This window comes from Primulina eburnea, chromosome 2, assembly GCF_022965805.1.
Source record: "Primulina eburnea isolate SZY01 chromosome 2, ASM2296580v1, whole genome shotgun sequence".
NCBI classification, from domain to species: Eukaryota; Viridiplantae; Streptophyta; class Magnoliopsida; order Lamiales; family Gesneriaceae; genus Primulina; species Primulina eburnea.
This window is the reverse complement of record NC_133102.1, coordinates 39,585,245-39,604,453: the sequence shown is the minus strand read 5'-3', so window position 1 is coordinate 39,604,453 and position 19,209 is coordinate 39,585,245. Positions and strand designations below refer to the sequence as shown.

General features: G+C 36.1%; 3 protein-coding genes across 3 annotated transcripts; 2 read left to right on the top strand and 1 right to left on the bottom strand.

Moving 5' to 3' along the window:
• The first annotated feature begins 5,492 nt into the window (after nucleotides 1-5,492).
• Nucleotides 5,493-9,788, top strand: LOC140823149 (uncharacterized). Its single transcript, XM_073184331.1, has 5 exons — nucleotides 5,493-5,636; nucleotides 6,784-6,895; nucleotides 6,987-7,109; nucleotides 9,104-9,206; nucleotides 9,315-9,788. The coding sequence occupies exons 2-5, from the start codon at nucleotides 6,801-6,803 to the stop codon at nucleotides 9,561-9,563; spliced, it is 570 nt and encodes a 189-aa protein (XP_073040432.1). The 5' UTR covers nucleotides 5,493-5,636; nucleotides 6,784-6,800; the 3' UTR covers nucleotides 9,564-9,788.
• Nucleotides 9,789-10,745: 957 nt separating this feature from the next.
• On the top strand, nucleotides 10,746-12,590 carry LOC140823148 (uncharacterized). Its single transcript, XM_073184330.1, has one exon. The coding sequence runs from the start codon at nucleotides 10,942-10,944 to the stop codon at nucleotides 12,496-12,498; it is 1,557 nt and encodes a 518-aa protein (XP_073040431.1). The 5' UTR covers nucleotides 10,746-10,941; the 3' UTR covers nucleotides 12,499-12,590.
• A 5,448-nt stretch (nucleotides 12,591-18,038) lies between these two features.
• LOC140824288 (uncharacterized) lies at nucleotides 18,039-18,715 on the bottom strand. Its single transcript, XM_073185889.1, has 2 exons — nucleotides 18,483-18,715; nucleotides 18,039-18,387 (listed from the first exon to the last, which is right to left on the bottom strand). Exons 1-2 carry the CDS (start codon nucleotides 18,713-18,715, stop codon nucleotides 18,039-18,041), a joined length of 582 nt encoding a protein of 193 aa, XP_073041990.1.
• Between the last annotated feature and the right edge of the window lie 494 nt (nucleotides 18,716-19,209).

Below are 19,209 nucleotides of genomic sequence, written 5' to 3'. Positions count from 1 at the left end.
TGTATTGATTGTGATTTATTATTCTTTTACGAATAAATTTACGGATAAATTTATAGTAATGAAAAAACATAAGTATAATTGCTAAATAAAGTCAAATAAGTCAACAAACTACATATTAAAAAATCTTCATAACAATACAACACTGAATTGTCATAATAATACAATACTAAATTGTAAAATCTACGTCACAAACATAATTATTTGGCACCATAACTCGATCTTATCACCCGCACCTACCTGCAATGAACGAAAAATATTAATAAATACAAGAATTTAATACACAATTTTGTAATTACATTAATAACTTCACATGTTATGGTTTAAAAATAAGGTACAATACGTTATTGTAGATCTTTTACCTCCCACGTTGTCTCTCCCTCGTTGATGGCTGATCCATTTCATTTTTTATGCGTGTCGTGCGATCTCTACCAGCCTGCCTCCTTTGTCGACGGGCACCATTGTGTCGTAATTGGAATGTAGGTTCATCCCAATATTGTTCATCATGAATAGGGTAGAATCTTCCATCGTATGTGTTCACGTATTCGCTCAATGTAAACCATGGTTGTACAAGCTGTGCGGGATTCAAACCAAACCATTTCGCTGTACATATAACATGTGAACAAGGAATTCCAAATATTGTGAATTTACCACATGTGCATTCACGCGTAGAAATGTTCACAGCTTCTACATGATGTTGATGACCCGGTCTTCCTCCTATCGCGACAAATGCTGTTTTATCCCTTTGGTCAAATTTCTAACCAAAATGACAAAATTAATATTATATTAATATTAAAAAAATATATAAAACAAAATTATAAAAATAGTATTATGCAACCCAAAAAATTATAATTACAGTAAAACAACATAAATAATACAATTAATATAAAAAAATTATTAAAATTACCTTTTCAAATGTGATATTATGGGAATTTGTAATTATATCAGCTACTAGAGTTTAACATCTGCAATAAATTACAACATTATAAAAAATAATATAAAAAAAAATTAGAAAGAAAAAACAGAGATTCGACTTAGACTCGGCGCAATTCTCCCAAATTCTGATACTCAACACAATTCTCCCAAATTAAATTCTGAATTACTGAGATTCGGCGCAATTCCCTCAAATTCTGATATGCGACAGAAAACTATCAAATCAAATTATGAATTCCGATAAGAACACGATCGACGCAATTTATAAGAGAAAAAGAATTACTGAATTTTTATAACAAAAAAAAAGACACGGACTAATAATCCTTCATCAAAGGATTATCCAAGCAAGACGCAAGATAAGTTATAGTAAAAAACAAGGAATATGACAGGGTTACCCGATATTGTAATCATCGTTGATCAGCATGAAGACTATAAAAAACTGCTCAAGAAGAATGCCGAATCCGAAAACTTGAGCTGAAAGATGGGATGAATTCGCCAAATACTCGGTGCAATTTATAGGCATGGAAATGAGAAAGGATTCAGTTGAATTCGTGACACGCTATCCCGGATTTAAAATTCGGGACAGTCTGTCCCGGTCTTGTTGTCCCGGATTCTGACCGGGACAGTGTCACGGATTCAAATGAATCTGTGACACATTTAAGATTTTTTTTAAAAAAAATAGAATCCGGAACTTGGAAATCCGGATTGTAATATTTTCATAAAGTTTTAGAATTGTAATATTTTAATAAATAAGTTTTAAAAATATATTATTTTTAAAAAAAACCCATATGCCTCACGTTTGATGAGATCCCCATAATATGATGTATTTTCTCTTCACATGTCGAGCCCGACCCACCAATGTCAAACTTTAGTGGACGGTCATCATGAGATACCCCATATCAGTTGAAGTCACAACCTTCTTGCATCTAAGTCTTCTCGATAATATGAGTCAGAAATTGACCGCGGTAGCGTTCATCATGCTACTATTATTGATGGAAGATAAGGAAAATTTAAGCTCTATTTAATTTTTTCCGTTTATGTGCCTCACATAAATTTTGAATTTTATCCAAAATGGGATATTTTAATTTTGAAATTTTCTCTCATTATTAATTTTTAATCTCGTTATATGTTTGTTTGTATGTTTGTCGGATTCATATAATTATTGTTAATATATTAATAATAATAATAATGCACATACTGATTATCTATAATATATCATATTCATTATAAATAATAAAATATGGTCTATAATCGAGAGCTAATTGATACATATGAGCCAAATATGGATCAAAGTCCAAAACTTAAGTAAATGTAGGGATGCAAATGAAATATTACAATAGCCTACATTATTTTACATGTATTCGATCTTCAAACTCTTAAAGATCTATGCCTACTATCTTCAAATCTTGAGCTGCCACTAAATATAATATTTACAATAAATTTTCATGGAACATTGGATACAAATTTAAACCGTGAAAACGGGCCATAAACTAGGCTCGTTTTAAATAATAATTTTTTTAATAAAACACCTTTGTCATAAATAATAAAAATAATATTTTGAGTTATTTATTTTATAAGAAAATCTAATGATTATATTAAAATTATTTTCAAGGATAAAATTATGAATTTTTATAAAATATCAACTTTGATCCATAATTTTGGAAAAATCATAATCGCACTCGGACCCAAACTTTCGAGCCCATGGGCCAGCGACTGTTCAAGGCCATCTTGAGCAGTCGCGTCTCCACCCTACCCGCTGCACGAAAATTTTAGGTAGCCGCTGACGGGCAGTAGTAGCATTTCGCGCAGGGCTTCGCACTGCCATGCGCGAAACTGGCCTATTTTTTAAAAAAAACAAAATTATTTTATAACTTATCTGGGCAGTTGTCGTTGCCCAGATATACAGCGGTTGTCCCCGTGTACTGCCTGGAACTGTTCCGGGAAACAAATACAAAGACTTTGCTGCGACTTTGGATTTTTTATGCGGTTAAGAACAACTTGTTCAACACAAATTAAACAATCATACGATTGAATAACCTTGACTGTGATATAACTTTAGGAGTATTGTTTTCTTGTATTCAAGATGAAGCGAAGGTTTTAAAAAAAAATGACGTTCAAAACGTTCATGAGTGTCATATTATTGGAAAAAATTCATAGGGCGTTTAAATTTGATTTATATTTGTGTTTAAGAACCCTAGATACCAAACCATACGGCTTTAGTGGATCTCGTCATTCTTGTAAATCCCTACGAACTATCTACTCGAATCAACAATCTTCTTCAATCTCCTAAATCAGGTTCACGATTAAATGTTTTGTTACTCGTGTACATTGTACTAGATAATCCACACGAAATTTAGACGAGATTTAGATACCCTGAATTTCAAAAACTCCGACGAAGCGGCGGCAGCGTTGAGAAGTCTCGATCGTGGGGTATTGTTTACCTAAGGTGGCTGTTGGATTTTAATGAGGGAGAAGTGAAAGAATTTTGTTGTCAAATATGTTGGACAAAATTTGGTGGAAAAACCTACGTGTAAAAGTTATATATGTATATGTAATGTTAATCAACTTTTTGTATATGTTATATATATCACCTCTACTAATTTATTATTTGATTAGTATATTCTTAATTTACTAAATAAATAATTGTGATCTTATTATAATCTCAATTAACGATCAAACAATATCGATGTGTCGAGCGTACAAATCTTATTTATATAATGAAAAACAAAAATTTCGAAGCACAAAAATTTTCTACTGATCCATTTTTTAGCAACTACCAGTTTTATGAACTCCTTCACTAATTAACCTCATTATTTTCATCAAAATCTTGATAAAAAACATCAGAACTCAAGTCTGATTGCATCGATCGGATCATTGTTAGTGCGTCTAGTTGCATCACCCCATGTTCCCCAATGTATCACTTATAGTAAGTGAACGGTGAATACTCGACTACAATGCATTAACTCATACGTATTTTGAAACTACATCTAACCTCGCTACCTGATGACCTTCAGTGGAGTTGGTAAACGAGTCAAAATGAATGATAGTATGCAGAGCCTCCATGTTATCCCGTGTCTAAGGATTAATAGTGTATAATTTTAACCGCAAACTATTCGACTCGATAAGTGGATAATCACTTGGAAAGTTCGAAAGAGTGTTGTTTAGTACATCGTCAAATGATTACACATCTGTATGACTGGATATTTTCATGCCCTTACCAATAAAACATGACGTTTCACATATGCTAGTCTCAAGTTCGAGTGACGTTTATTCTATTTTAGGTTGCTGAATCAACTAGGAACCATTTTAAAATATACAGTATTCTTCATAATGAGTTACATGATCTTATGTTAAGAGACAGACCTCTTGATAACTATTGTATATTCAAAGAATTTATTTATACAGCTTGCATTGGTATACAGATAAAATAACTTTTATAATTGGATAAAATCATAAAATATTATTAAATAAACATTATTTTCACATGAGAGATAATAAAACTCAAGCCAAAAGTTGGATCGCTGGGCGCCTACTCTAACATAGACATCATATTATTTGTTTTGAATTCGGATGTTTATATAAAATATTTTATAAAAATATACAAGAAGCAGTCTCTGTATAACATAAAATTATATGTCTTTGTGAATGATATTTCAGTTGCTCAAATACAACTATGGAAGATGATGTTTTATTTAATTTAACATGATTTTCGTTCTAATTTGGAGCCAGAAGATTTGTTCTTTGTTAAGTTTGGTATACTTTCTTGTATATTTTTTTTCCCAACAATTTTTTCTATTATTATTATTATTATTATTATTATTATTATTATTATTATTATTTAACACATAATATTTTTATATTATGTCATATATTTTATTGTTATTTTATCTTATGTATAGTTTATCAAAAGTTTGGTTTCTAGTTACTAAATTACATTTTTTCCCATATTTATTGATTTTTAATTAATTATCATTATTTTTGTTGTTTATATTACATGATATTTTTATGTTATATTATATATTTTATTGTTGTTGTTTTTATCTTATATATAATTTATCAAAAAATGGGTTTCTATTTACTAAATTACATATTTATTATTAAAATATATCATCAAATCTTGGACCAGTGTTTTTATAACCGGACTGTTAATCGAACCGGTCAAGCCTTAAAAAATGGTTCAACCGGTTGAACCGAACGGTCGAACCGGATCAATAAAATTAATATTTTATTTATTTTATATAATAAATAAAATAGTAAAATATTGATTATTTATGTTTTTATAGTTTTTACTTAATTTTTTAGTTGTCAAATAAGCGACGGTTTAATCACAACCGTCGCTAAAGTAGAGTGGTTTCGCTACGGAGATCGGCGACGGTTTTGTTTTATCACGACCGTTGCCAAATGTTGCGACGGATCCTATAATACCGTCGCTTAATTAGCGACCGTTTTGTTAACAGTCGCTATTGAGATCGGCGACGGGTTTTTAAACCGTCGCTAAATAGCGATTGTTTAGTAAATCCGTCGCTATATAGCGACAGTATTAACAGAACCGTCGCCAATGTTGACGGTTATGTCCAAAACCGTCGGTAAATGTCTTTATAATTGACAGCTACTCGCTCATTTTTTCACTACGATTTCTTCTCTCGCTTCTTTCTATACTGCCGTGTTTGTGTCTTCTCCGACGACCCCGTCTTCCCGTTTTTGAGGTATCGAACTCGAGATTTCATATTTTGAATCTTTTTATATTAACTTGTTCATCTTACGTACTATATTTTGGCAAAAACTTGTGTGAGACGGTCTCACGGGTCGTATTTGTGAGACGGATCTCTTATTTGGGTTACCCATGAAAAAGTATTACTTTTTATTCTAAAAGTATTACTTTTTATTGTGAATATGGGTAGGGTTGACCCGTCTCACGGATTATGACCCGTGAGACGGTCTCACATGAGACTAACTCCTATATTTTATATCGCATGTCAATTAATGAAGTGTTGAAAATATTTAATTTCAGATTTGTAGATGAGTAGAGGTGATTATTTATAAATGTTTACAAATAATTTAAGAAATAGCTAATTTTTTTTAAATTTATATTATAAAATAATTTTTTTATAGAATTTGCGACGGTTTACATAATTAACAATAAAATTAGTCAATTAATTACATGATTTTGACGATAATTGCTAAAATCTATTGTCAAAACATAGTTACATTACTATAATTTATTCGAAAAAAAATACAAGATTAAAATTGACATTTAAATATTTAAATTTCTAAATTTAAATCAATTTTTCTTTAAACAAGAATTAGATTTCTAAATATCATTTTTTAATTTCAAACCAATTCCAAATTAAAAATCTTAAGTCACGTTTGAATTTATGTATTTCAAATATATTAACTATGACGGATTTTAAATTCAAAAATAATGAAGGCATTTGAAATTTATTATACTTTTTATGACTACTGTGCAAATAAGGAAACTGGATTTAATATTTCATCTATTGTTTCAATGTTCATAATAAATATATAATTAAAATTCATTGAATTCAAAATTTCAAATCTATACATCCAAATACAACTTTATTTTTTAAGCATCCACATATAAACCAAGGAAAATCAACACGGGCCTGGATAACCTCCATGAATGATGGGTATTTTGGTTGGACCGTACGAATTCATCAGCCATATAAATAAAGGCACGTTTGTTTATCGGCCCAAAAGTGTTATCCAGGTATCGTCTTCTGTTCAGTTCAACCAATCTTCCTTACTCGGAACCATCAAAAATACGACACCGTATCGACTCTATCCGAGCCTCGCCCTGTTTCTCATTTCTGATACATTTCTTGTTGAAAATAGAAGCTGCACTTTCAACAATGTCCTATATGAAAGGAGATTTGCTTGCAAAAACTAGGAAACTCGTCAAAGGGCTAGCCAGAGCTGAGCCCATGTGGCTTAAAGCCATGGAAAAGTACGTCGATTTTTCTTCTTTTACTTCAATTTTATGAAGAAACTGGTTCGCATTTTTTATTTTTGATTTGTGTTTTCGTGATATTTTGTAGAGCACCGCCTGCGACGTTTCCTCGGGCGGAGAAAAAGCTGAAGTCCATAAGTTTACCCGAGGATGTTTATGTGAATAAGTTTTTTCAAAAGCATCCCGATTCTAAGCATGAGGGGGCGATCGGGTATTTTGCTAGATCCCTTTTTCTCTCCATCTTTTCCGTCTGAGATGTTCATCTTGTTAAATTTTTTAGTGTATTTTATGGAAGATGGCTAAAAGAAAAGGGAATAGGTTGATTCTTGGTTATACACAGAAGATGTTTTAATTTTGATATCATGTGTGATTTGAGGATTAATATTAAGTAAGCTGCTCATTGGATTGTAAGATTGTGTTTCTACTGCGAGTTTATAGATTTTCTGCAAATTTATAGCCATTGAAACCTTTTAGCTTATGTCAAGATTAAGCCGATTGCAGGTACTATTGCCTGATGACAATCACCATCATATTAGTTATTTCTTGCATTAATTTTTAACATGATTAAATAATGTTTCCTTGAATATGTTCAGCAATTTAACTCTTTTTTTCCACCTAATCACATATCCATATTTTCTCATGTTGTTCGATCCATGTCATGATGCCTAATAGTCCCTTTTATATATACCCACAAAGGTGAAACAAATAGGCCGAAAACAAAACGTGTTGTGGAACACGATGCATATAGATCTGGATGTATCGAATTTCTTTTCCTTTTTTGTCGATGCGTGATTATTTATGATGGCAAGAAGAATACTCTTGTTCATCACTTGAGGAAACTGCTAACATCAGATGTGTGTTTTGTGTAATTTTACAGCACACTGATTCTTCGAAGCTAACAGCACCTGAGATATTTTTGTAATTAATAATGATAATTTCCTTCAGATTAATGAATGAGGTTTGATATAAAGGACATATGTTGTGAATGAGGTTTCATATAAAGGACATATGCACACAACATATGTTTGTCGATGAACCTGTGGTTACTTCTGTGCATACAACTTCTTAATCCGCTGCCTCTAGTGCTGATAAAAGATCGAATTTTTCAATATATATTTAGAAGCATAGTTCAGGGACTCTGAGCTTCTCTATTAAAGAAAAAATCATTCAGAGGTCTAATTGTGCATTTCTGTATTTATTTGATAATACTAGTTATAAAGTATGATTCAATTAATCAATTTTAGAGGTCGAAATACCACACATGTAGTGTACGAGATAAGCTGAGAAGCAAAGTGATTGTGATTTTGTACATAAGTATGTATGTACATTGGTGTATTGTGTGTGCCGTGGTGTCTGAATGGTTTGCGACGATATTGTGGAGAAGATGCTGAAGGTATATATGACTCAGTCTTGAGTGTAACTAACGAACTCACTATTTTTGCCCTTTTTGGTGATATTATTGGGATCTGTTTATTATTATTGTTTTTGTTAATTGAGAAATGAATAACATAATATCACAGTAAATCTTAATCTTCGTGAGAGTGAGAGTTTTTCACACATTGAAATTCAGGAAGTTTTATTTTATGTACTTCACACATTTTTTGTGTTACGATATTAAGATATTTTTTCATATTATACAATAAGATATATCTATGTCATATAAAAATCAAATAAGTGAACAAATAATTATACTCCAAGTATCCATTGTTGTGCATTCTGCATTCATGATTATTCTTTGGCCGATGATGGATTGAATTACAGTTGCCTGGTCAGTGGCTTAACACATATGAAAGATTTTGAAGTTGATACGTTAAATACAAAAATGGCATTTGTTATATTTTGTGTTTATATTCATACTTGATGACATATTTGTTATTGAAAAACCTTTTTTAGAGATTGAATGTGTTCACTTGTTGTTTTCCAAAGACGTCGTTCATGAAGATATTTCTTTTTTCCTTCTTTTTATGATTGACAGGACCAAAGATCAAAATATAATATATACAAAAGGAAAATGAAACCCCTAGGTGAAATATGTGCTTTATGAAATCAAACTGTGCAATTTCGTAAGGAAGAAAAGGTTTTAGTTCTGCATGTTAGACTTCTGTTTGATCTTATTTAGTGACCGAGTTTAACTAAGAGACGGTTTAGAGTATGTCCATTTTTTAGGATAGTGAATATGAATCGCTGATTCTTGCACGTGAACAGGATATCTGGTTTTGATCCACCTGATGCCCGTGTATTTGCTTGGAGGGTGCTTGAGTTAAAGGATCATGGAATTAGTGATGAGGATGCTATAGCCGTTGCCGATGTTTGTTCTCTGTCACCTACTCTCATTTATTGTCATAAATAAAGTAGTCAAACTTGAAAATGAATTCCCATTTGTTCACCCTCTGAATCTTGGTTTCTTTGTGGGTAGATGGAATATCGAAATGAAAGAAAAGCCAAAAGAAAGGCATTTGCTCGGCTGAAACAAATTTCTCGGATTCAAGGAAGGAGCCCACCTCCAAATCCATATTCGAGTGCTATCAAGGAGATACAGGCTGAGGAAAGGAAGTTTGTTCATGATCGATTTTATGATTCTGCAACACGAGAAATCTTGCAGAAACTGAAACAGGAGAGGGCAGCTGAGTTCCGGGACAGAAGAGGAGGGTTCATTGGCTCATGAGGTGACTTTATCAAAACATAAGTAAGCTCAAATGCTTGTTATTGGAGCTGAATTTTGTTTAGATTTATTCGCAGTGGCTCTGGCCGCATCACGTTTTGAACGGATCAAGATTTCTTAGATGATTAATAAAAGAGTACACTAGCAGCGGATGTATTTGGAATTGGCTTATCGTGTATTCAAGGGATATTATCCCAACATTTGTATTGAAGTTTCCTTCGGTGGTCATGGATGCATTTGAAGTTATAATATTTCCATAAAGTTATAAAATAAAAACGATAAAAGACTCCTATCGAAGTGATTGGAATAATTGACGCATGAGGAAGAAGAAGGATGAATCCAACATTTCTTCAAAACATACTCCCAGGTAAAAAAAAAACGAAGGAAAAACAACTACATGGAATATATGTTCAAGATCGATATTGTTTAAAAATATTAACAAATACTATATAACTATATATAACTATAATATTATAACTATAATCTATTATATTTGATATTTATATTTATTGATAATAATATAATTTTTAAATCTATATAATATTATTTTAAAAAATAATTAATAAAATAATCTTAAAAATAAAAGACTTAGACATAATTGAATTAAAATCAATCAACAATTCGTGTATTAAATTACTATTAATAATATTAGGGGGCGTTTGGTAGGGGTGATTAGGTGGGTTTATTTTTTTTAACCCACCTAATCACATGTATGGTAGGGGTGATTATTTAACCAAATCTATCTCTCCTATGAATGATTAGATTATATCAGGTGTGATAAAATAATTATCTCTCACCCTTAAGATTATTTATCACACTCTTAATTCATCCTATTTTTCAATTTTATTCTTCTCCTAAATCCAAACTCACTACCACTTCCCTACACCGCCCGCCGCCCGCCGCCGACTCCGACAAGCGCCGGCCACTGTCGACCGCCACCGCCGCCACAAAGCTGAAAGGGCAATTTTGTCAATTCATCCAAAAATTATTATTTATCTCATTTTTTAAAATTATACCGAACATAATATTATTTTATTCTTATCTAATTCAATTATTTTTTTATTATTTATCTATTAATCATTTTATTATTTTATCCTCCAAACCAACATAAATCATACCAACATAAATCAAACATAGCCTTAAAACACTAATATTTTAATTCAAAAACAGGGGAAAAAAACAACCACGATGGAATAGATCTCCAGTATCTTCTAGAGGTTTCGTATTTCTTCTGACATTGATAAATCTCTCCCGAACTTTCTACAAAGTTCGAATCCCGAAAGAATTTCCCCTATAAAAATGTCTGCTACTTTAATCGATTCAACCAAGAAACAAACATTTTTGCATTGGAATCCAAAATCAAAATCATTCCAGTTGTCAAATGGATGGTCCGTTCAGATCATGGTACGAAAAACCCACCCAGCAACGTCGATCGTATTCTTACAATCCTTCTCTCTTTGGAGTGCCCGTTTACCCGATTGATCCGACCCGACAAGCCCGCCACTCGGCCTATGCTGACAGGCAACCGCCGGTGGAGCAGAACCCAGGTCGGAAAGTTGTTCAGATTCCTGTTCAGTTTTTTGGATCTGATTCCGATCGACGCTCGGAGTCTGCTCTGAGAATTCAGAAGGTATTCAGGGGATTTTTCGTCAGGAAGAGCGTTAGGAAGATCAAGGAGATCAAAGCCCAGGTTGATGAGATTGAGGCTAGGCTGTTGAGAGATGAGGTGGTGGAGATGATAAGGGGAAATGAGAGGGAAAAGCTGAGAATGAGCGAGAGTTTGATGAATTTGCTGCTCAGGTTGGATGGAATCCGTGGAATCGATTTGGGGATTAGGGTCTGCAGGAAGGGCGTGACGAGAAAGGCGATCGCTTTGCAGGAAAAGATCGATGCTATCTGTGCCCCTGATTCTGAAGGAAACCTTGATGACAAGGTGGAAACTGGAAGTCAAGAGCTAGAAGATGCGGTCCCTGCCGCAGAATTCGTGGGGATTGAGCTTTCTCCTGAAAATGGTGTAGCAGCTGAACTCGAAGGGTCTCGATTTGAAGAAAATTCTAATGGCTTTGAACAAATTCTGGATGATTCGGGAGAGGAATCGAAGGGATTGAATGGTGCGCTACTAGAACGTGAGAAGATGGAAAGTGAGAGGGATTCTGTTCTCACCGAGGAATTGGATGTTGTGGTTGCTTCCGAGGTGAACCCCGGTGAAGAAACTCATGTTGAGCCGGAGACGGAGACTTGGAAGAATATCGATTTCGATGAAGACAATGTGGACAGTGTGAAAGAGATGTTGGTCCAGTATAATGGGAAGGATATGATCAATGGAGAAGGAAAGGAGGATGAAGCTATTGGAAACTGTGAGTTTCTGGCAAACTCTGGTGTTCCGGTTGCTTCTGTGGTTGAAGTGACTCCAGAAACTTGTCCTGTTGATGAAGGTGATGCAGAGATTGTGAAGGAAATGTTGGCCCATTCTGATGATTTCGCTGAAAAATTGTGTGATTTGAGCAAGGAATCGAAGGACAGGGACACTCTCCAAGTAGAAGTCGAGACAATGGAAGTCGAAGGAGAGCATTTGGATGCGGAGAGCGTTGATGTGGTGAAAGCTTGTCAAGAGACGCAAGGTGTGCAGGAAACTCCCAAGGATCTCGGTTTTGGTGTAGAAAGGGCTGAGACGATGAAGGAGACGTCAGTCGAGAGAAATGGGGAGGACCTCAATGAGAGGAAATGTGAGCTGCTCGAGCAAATGATGGAGGATAATAAGAAAATGATGCTCATGATGACTCAGTTGTATGATCGAAACGAGACGCAGTTGCAGATGCTCGAAGCTTTAACAAACAGGGTGGACTTTTTGGAGAAGGCGTACTTGTGTGACAAGCTCAGGAACAGAAGGAAGAAGATGAAGAAGAACAAGTGTGCTCTAACTTGTATAGAGGACTAGAGCTTGTATTTCGTTGTGATATTTTCCCACTTTTTTTTGTAATATTTAATTCTACCATATACAAATTACGAGAAAGTTGTAGTTTTTATTGTGAAAAGTTAATGTCACTCGCTATAAGAATAATCAATCAAAAAAGAAAATTCTAGCACACAACAAAAAACTGGAGGAGAAGAAAGAGTAAACTTTGTTAAGAAATGAGCCACAACATTGGTAGTCCTCCTAGCATGATAAAAAAGTCTTTCATCTTCGCAGTACGTAAGCCAACATAGCTCAGATTACTCGATAGTTTCGTGATTGTGTGCACAACAACCAAAAATTAGCATCTTATAGGTATCAATTTTAAATACCGCTAGAATTTATTTATTTTTTTTGTAAATCTTGAAAATCATTTTCTAGGCATGCATGTAAGATTATTGAAAAATACGTTCTTTAAAAATAATCATAATTCAATAACAAATAAAATACTACAGTTAAAAAACGTTGACATCTCGGCCATCAATGATGTGCATAGAATAAAACCAAGTAATAATCCTGGAAAAACAGCCACATATCACGTATAAATTGATTATGTCTACTCATAACTCATAAAAACGTGATGTGCGGAAAAATATGGTGGTCGATTCGTGTGCGCATATCCAGTCCTGCGTACTCAGAATTCGGCACCTCCAGCCTCTTCATCGATATTCTCACTTGCATCATTCACACCTAGTGAATTTAAAGACTCAACACACCTGTATCGTGATAGCAAATACATATATATAACATATAACAGTGAAAAATACTGTAAGCAAAATACAGTTCATGATTGTAAAGATTCGTATGCATAATCGTAACATGTCAAAGCATGATCATATTCTTCCCATATATCATCATATATACATGTTCGTTTTCTTACTTTGAATTCCGTTCGTCAACTCTGACTTTCGTATCATCGTATTAGTCGATGGATCCATCTACATATAACCGCGGTACCCGGCGGCAGGGACATCAGCGACAGTATTACCCATCCATTGAGCCTTGGCCTTACATATCATCGTACTAGTCACAACCAACTCTCATACTTCAAAACATGTTATCAGATTAATCACTTATAAAATTCATGCATATACATAAATATTCGTTAAAATCAAGCATGCAACGTATTTTTCACATTTTCGTAAAAAGGTTTTATACATTATATATAAACATTTAAAAACATGAAAAATTTGTGCTCAAGGCACACTGTCAGGACTAAAAACTCGACCCGCGTGTAAAATGATCATTTTGCCCATATACCTCAAAATATCGACCCAAAGCTTATCAAACTCCTTAAAACACCTCAAAATATATTTAAATATATTATTTAGACCTAAACTCAAGCTCGTTTCAAAATTTAATCGGTTCGTTTTAAAACGGGGACCGGGGTCCCGATTTTAACCCCAATCAACCCGAAAGTAAACCAATTTTTTTCCAAACTCGAATCATGTCCTATATCTACCCAACCAGCCTTAAAACCACATTTTCCAGCCCACTAAGACCCACGAAAACAAGGCCACATGCTGCTGGAATTTTTTCGCACAATATACTTTCGAAACCCTAATACGCTAAAATTGAAAATTATCGACCCTAGGCTCTATCGGTTCAGACCAGCCTTGGACCAACCCTTCCTAGCCCACCTTAGGACCATACTAGACCGAACTAACCTAAGCTCACAGCCCCATGCATGCTGCAACATGCCAACAGCCAAGAAGCAACCCAAATCACTCACCCGCGACCGCACCCTTACACTCGGTCGATCGGCTTTGAGGACGGTTCCAACACCGGTCAAACCTCCCTGGGCTATTTCTCAGACCCACCAGGGTTTGGTCATGGCTTGGTTCAGCCCTTGCACTATTGGCTAAGCCTCTCACCTGATCCCAACCAAAAACGAGCCATCCCTTGACAAAACATCTCTCGTCCCTCAGCCTTACGCGACCAACCCTCGACACCAGCCTCGTGACTCCACCATACCATCGAGTACAGCCCCTTAGTGACCAAAATCCGGCAGCCCCTCGCACGAACACATGAAAACGTGAGTTGCATACAAGATATACACAAATACATGTCAAAACCTTTACAAAAACGATGCTATAAGAGTGACCAACGAAATTCATGCAAAAACATGAACAACAGCATATAAACATGGTGTAAATGATAAGAAAAGAGATACATGGAGTGCCTTAATGTTTATATGATCAAAAACTTGAATAACTACGCGCAGGACGTGAACCGGAGAAGCGGGGAGAAGTTTTCTTGAAGAAAAACCAATGGCCAAGACCTAGCTTCTGAAAAACAATGGGGAAGGCTGCTGAAAAATTAAGGGGACGGCTGCTGCTATGTGGGTAGGTTTAGGGTTACTTAGTGATATGATTAAATAAAAATACTTGAGCATAAATAGGCCTTTAATTAGAATTAAATCGTTTAAAAAGGTTTTGAGCTCATTAGGCATTAAAACAAACTCAACAAGCTTAATAACACACCCAAAAAATATTTCGTTTTTGTACGTTTTTAAAAATATTGTCTGAACCTTCAAAAAGTCCTCTGAATCGTTAAAAATTGCGTACCAATTAAAAATATAACTCAGCAAGTAAAAATGCTCAACCAAAGCCCATTTTCAAATATCACACTTAAATACATCTCGTATTAAATAATTAAAAATAATTATTCGATAAAAAAATATTTTCCCGGTTATCCCCTATCTCCGTTACTCGTTGGAGTACGAAATGCAACTTAAAACCCTAATGCATGAAACATATAAATAATCTACCCATACAATAGTCATGCATGATATGCATAAAAACTAATAAACACATATTTAAAAATAAAACCCTAGAATGCATGCAGCTGGGTTACGTATTTAGAATTTGCTAGACCTTACAATTCTCTCCCCTTAAATTGAATTTCGTCCTCGAAATTAAAACATACCAAATAACTCCGGGTAGCGACTCCTCATCTCGGTCTTCGTCTCTCAAGTAGCCTCCTCCTCAGAATGATTCAGCCACTTGACTTTGACCATGTGGATCACCTTGTTCCGGAGCCTCCTCCCATGTCTATATAATATCTGTGTGGGTCCCTCCTCAAATGATAGGTTCGGTGTCAGCTGAAGTGGCTCATAGTTCAGCACATGCGAAGAATTCGACGTGTACTTCCGAAGAATAGAGACATGGAACACATTATGAACTCCCGCCAGATTCGGCGGTAATGAAACTCTGTATGTAAGTGTCCCAACTCTCTCTAGGATCTAGAACGATCCGATGAATCTAGGGCTGAGCTTGCTCTTCTTCGCGAATCTCATCACACCCTTCGTCGGTACGACTTTCACGAATATATGGTCCCCTACTGCAAACTCAAGATCCCGGCGCCGCTGATAGGCATAACTCTTCTGACGGCTCTGAGCGGCCTTCATCATGTCCCAAATCATGACTACTAACTCTGTCGTCTACCTGAAAATATCCGGACCCAATCATGTCCTAATACACTGGCGACCTACACTTTCTCCCGTACAAAGCCTCATATGGAGCAATACCAATCGATGCCTGATAACTGTTGTTGTATGTGAACTCCACGAGAGGTAACTTCGGCTCACAGCTACCCTAGAAGTCAATCATGCAAGCTTTGAGTAGGTCCTCCAGAATCTGAATCACCCTCTCTGACTGTCCGTCGGTCTGAGGATAGAAGGACAGTACTGAATAGCAGCTTAGTACACAATGCCTGGTGCAGAATCTTACAGAACACAGACATGAACCTTGGATCCCTGTCTGACACGATGGACACTGGAATCCCATGCAGTCTGACTATCTCTATGATGTTTAGCTCTACGTACTGAGTCATGGTGAAGGTCTTCTTGATAGGTAGAAAATGAGCCGACTTAGTGAACCGATCAACGATCACCCATATGGCATTATATCCACCAGTCATCCTCGGAAGCCCTGTCACAAAGTCAATCGTAATGTTCTCCCATTTCCACTTGGGAATAGGGAGTGGCCTAAGCTTTCCTACAGGTTTCTAATGATCTGCCTTGACCTGCTAACATGTCAAACACTCGGAGATGAATCGCAGAATATCCCGCTTCATGCCCGACCACCAATAAAGCGACTGAAGATCCTTATACATCTTCGTACTCCATGGATGGATGGAGTACGAGGTGCTGTGGGCCTCGTTCAAGATATCTGCTCTCAGGGATACACTATCAGGACCCACAATCAGTCTCTATATCTGACTATGTCATCCACAACTGTATACAGTCTCTTGCCCTTAGCCTCGTCCCTCTGTCTCCACTTCTGCAATTGCTCGTCAGAAGTCTGCCATGCTCGAATTATGTCCCTCAAAGTCTGCTGCACTGTCAGGGTAGCAAGATTTGGAGTATCGCCCCTGGCATAAAACTGCAAGCTCAAATATTTGAATCTCTTCCTGCAGCGGTCTCTTTACCGACAAATAAGCAATCACTGCGTTCTTCCTGCTCAGGGCATCTGCAACCACATTAGTCTTACCCGGATGGTAGCTAATGTCACACTCATAATTTTGTACTAGCTCTAGCCACCTCCTCTGTATCATGTTCAGCTCTTTCTGTATGAAGAAGTACTTCATGCTCTTGTGGTCAGTGAAAATATTGCTCTTCTCCCCAAACAGATAGTGTCTCCAAACTTCAGGACAAATACCACTGCTGCTAGATCGAGGTAATGAGTCGTATAATTCTCTCATGGGCCTTTATCTATCTGGACTCATAGGATATAACTCTGTCATGGTGCATCAGAACCGCACCCAAACTGAGCTTTGAAGCATCTGTATAAACCATGAACTCTCCTTGCCCTAATGGCATAGCTAGAACTGGTGCAGTGGTCAATGCTTGCTTCAACCTGTCAAAGCTCTCCTGGAACTCAGATCTCCAGATAAACTTGACATTCTTCTTCGTTAGGGCGGTCATAGGCACCACAATAAAAGAGAAGACCTTAATAAACTTCCTGTAATATCTATCCAATCCCAAGAAGCTACAGATCTCTGTCACGCTCTTAGACACTGCCAATCTCTGACTGCCTCAACTTTACTGGGGTCGACCTCGATGCCATCCCGCGATACAATGTGGCCCAAGAATGTCACTATGTTTAGCCAGAACTCGCACTTACTGAACTTGGCATACATCCGTCTGTTTTGTAAAGTCTGCAGTACGGTCCTCAGATGCTGACTGTGCTTCTTTTTACTCCGTGAATAGATCAGTATATCGTCAATGAAAACTATGATGAACTTATCCAAATATGACTGAAACACGCGATTCACGAGATCCATGAAGATCGTTGGTGCGTTCCTCAAACCGAAGGGCATCACCATAAACTCATAGTGCTCGTAACGCGTCCGGAAGGCTGTCTTATGCACGTCAGACTCTCTAACCTTCAGCTGATGGTATCCGGATCGGAGATATATCTTCGAGAATACCGAAGATCTTTGAAGCTGATCAAATAAATCCTTGATCCTCGGCACGAATATTTGTTGTTGACTGTGACTCTATTCAGCTCTCTGTAATCAATCTAGAGTCGCATACTGCCATTATTTTTCTTTATAAACAGAACCGACGCTCCCCAAGGAGAAAAGCTAGGGCGAATGAAACCCTTATATAGCAGATCCTGAATCTGATCTTTCAGCTCCTTCATCTCTGCAGGCGCTAAACGGTAGGGTGCCTTAGAGATCGGCACTGTGCTTGGCATGAGCTCAATAGAAAAGTCCACTTCTCTGTCCGGTGGGATGCCTGAAACATAGTCACGGAAAACACCGAGGAACTCTCTGACTACATCAACGTCCTCTAGCCTTGGACCGACTGGCTCTGACACTGATACAATACTAGCTAGAAACAACTGGTAGCCTTTCTTCATGAGCTTCCTCACACACATAAGAAAATGATGTGAGGCATCTGCTGATGTCTGGCTGCCTCAAATACAAATGGCTTACTGCTAGGCGGTCTAACGGATATTGACCTCGGTCGGAAATCTATGACAGCTACAGTAGAAGAAAGCCAGTCCACGCCAAAGATGACGTCGAACTCCGGTAACATTAGAACAATCAAATCTGCCTGTACCACATTCCTCTGCAACCGAAGCTCCAATCCTCTAACTATCTGAGAAGTGAACATCTCATCTTTGGATGGAATCGATACCCTGAATCCATCGCCACCGGTATGATTCCTAGTCGCTTGAAGAACGTCTCGCATATAAACGAATGTGTAGCTCTAGAATCTAGTAATGCATGTGTGACTACACCTGAAATATATATCCTTCATGCGACAAAACATACCATCAAATCTGATCACGTTGAAGCTTAAGAATTTTCTTACCAGCAATTATCCCAAAGTCCTCGAAAAATTACTGAATTAACCCAAGTATTCCTCCAAAAATTTCTAAATTAAACCTCAAAAATTTCGGAATTTTCAATTTTAGCCCTTAAAGTTTCGAAAATTACATTATGGCCCTCAAACGTTTTCGAGATTTGCATCTTTGATCCCTCAAAGTTTTCGAATTTTAGCCCCTTGTAACCGTAAAATTCTCGAAACTAATAATTAAATCTCTAAAATTTTGATCATTCTAAAATAGTCCCTTAAAATTATAAATCCATGCAATTCAATCTCTAAATCCAACTAGGTAGAGCATGCATCCTAATTCTTTATATGTTTTCAATCCCATAAGTTAATTCTCATAACAATCATAT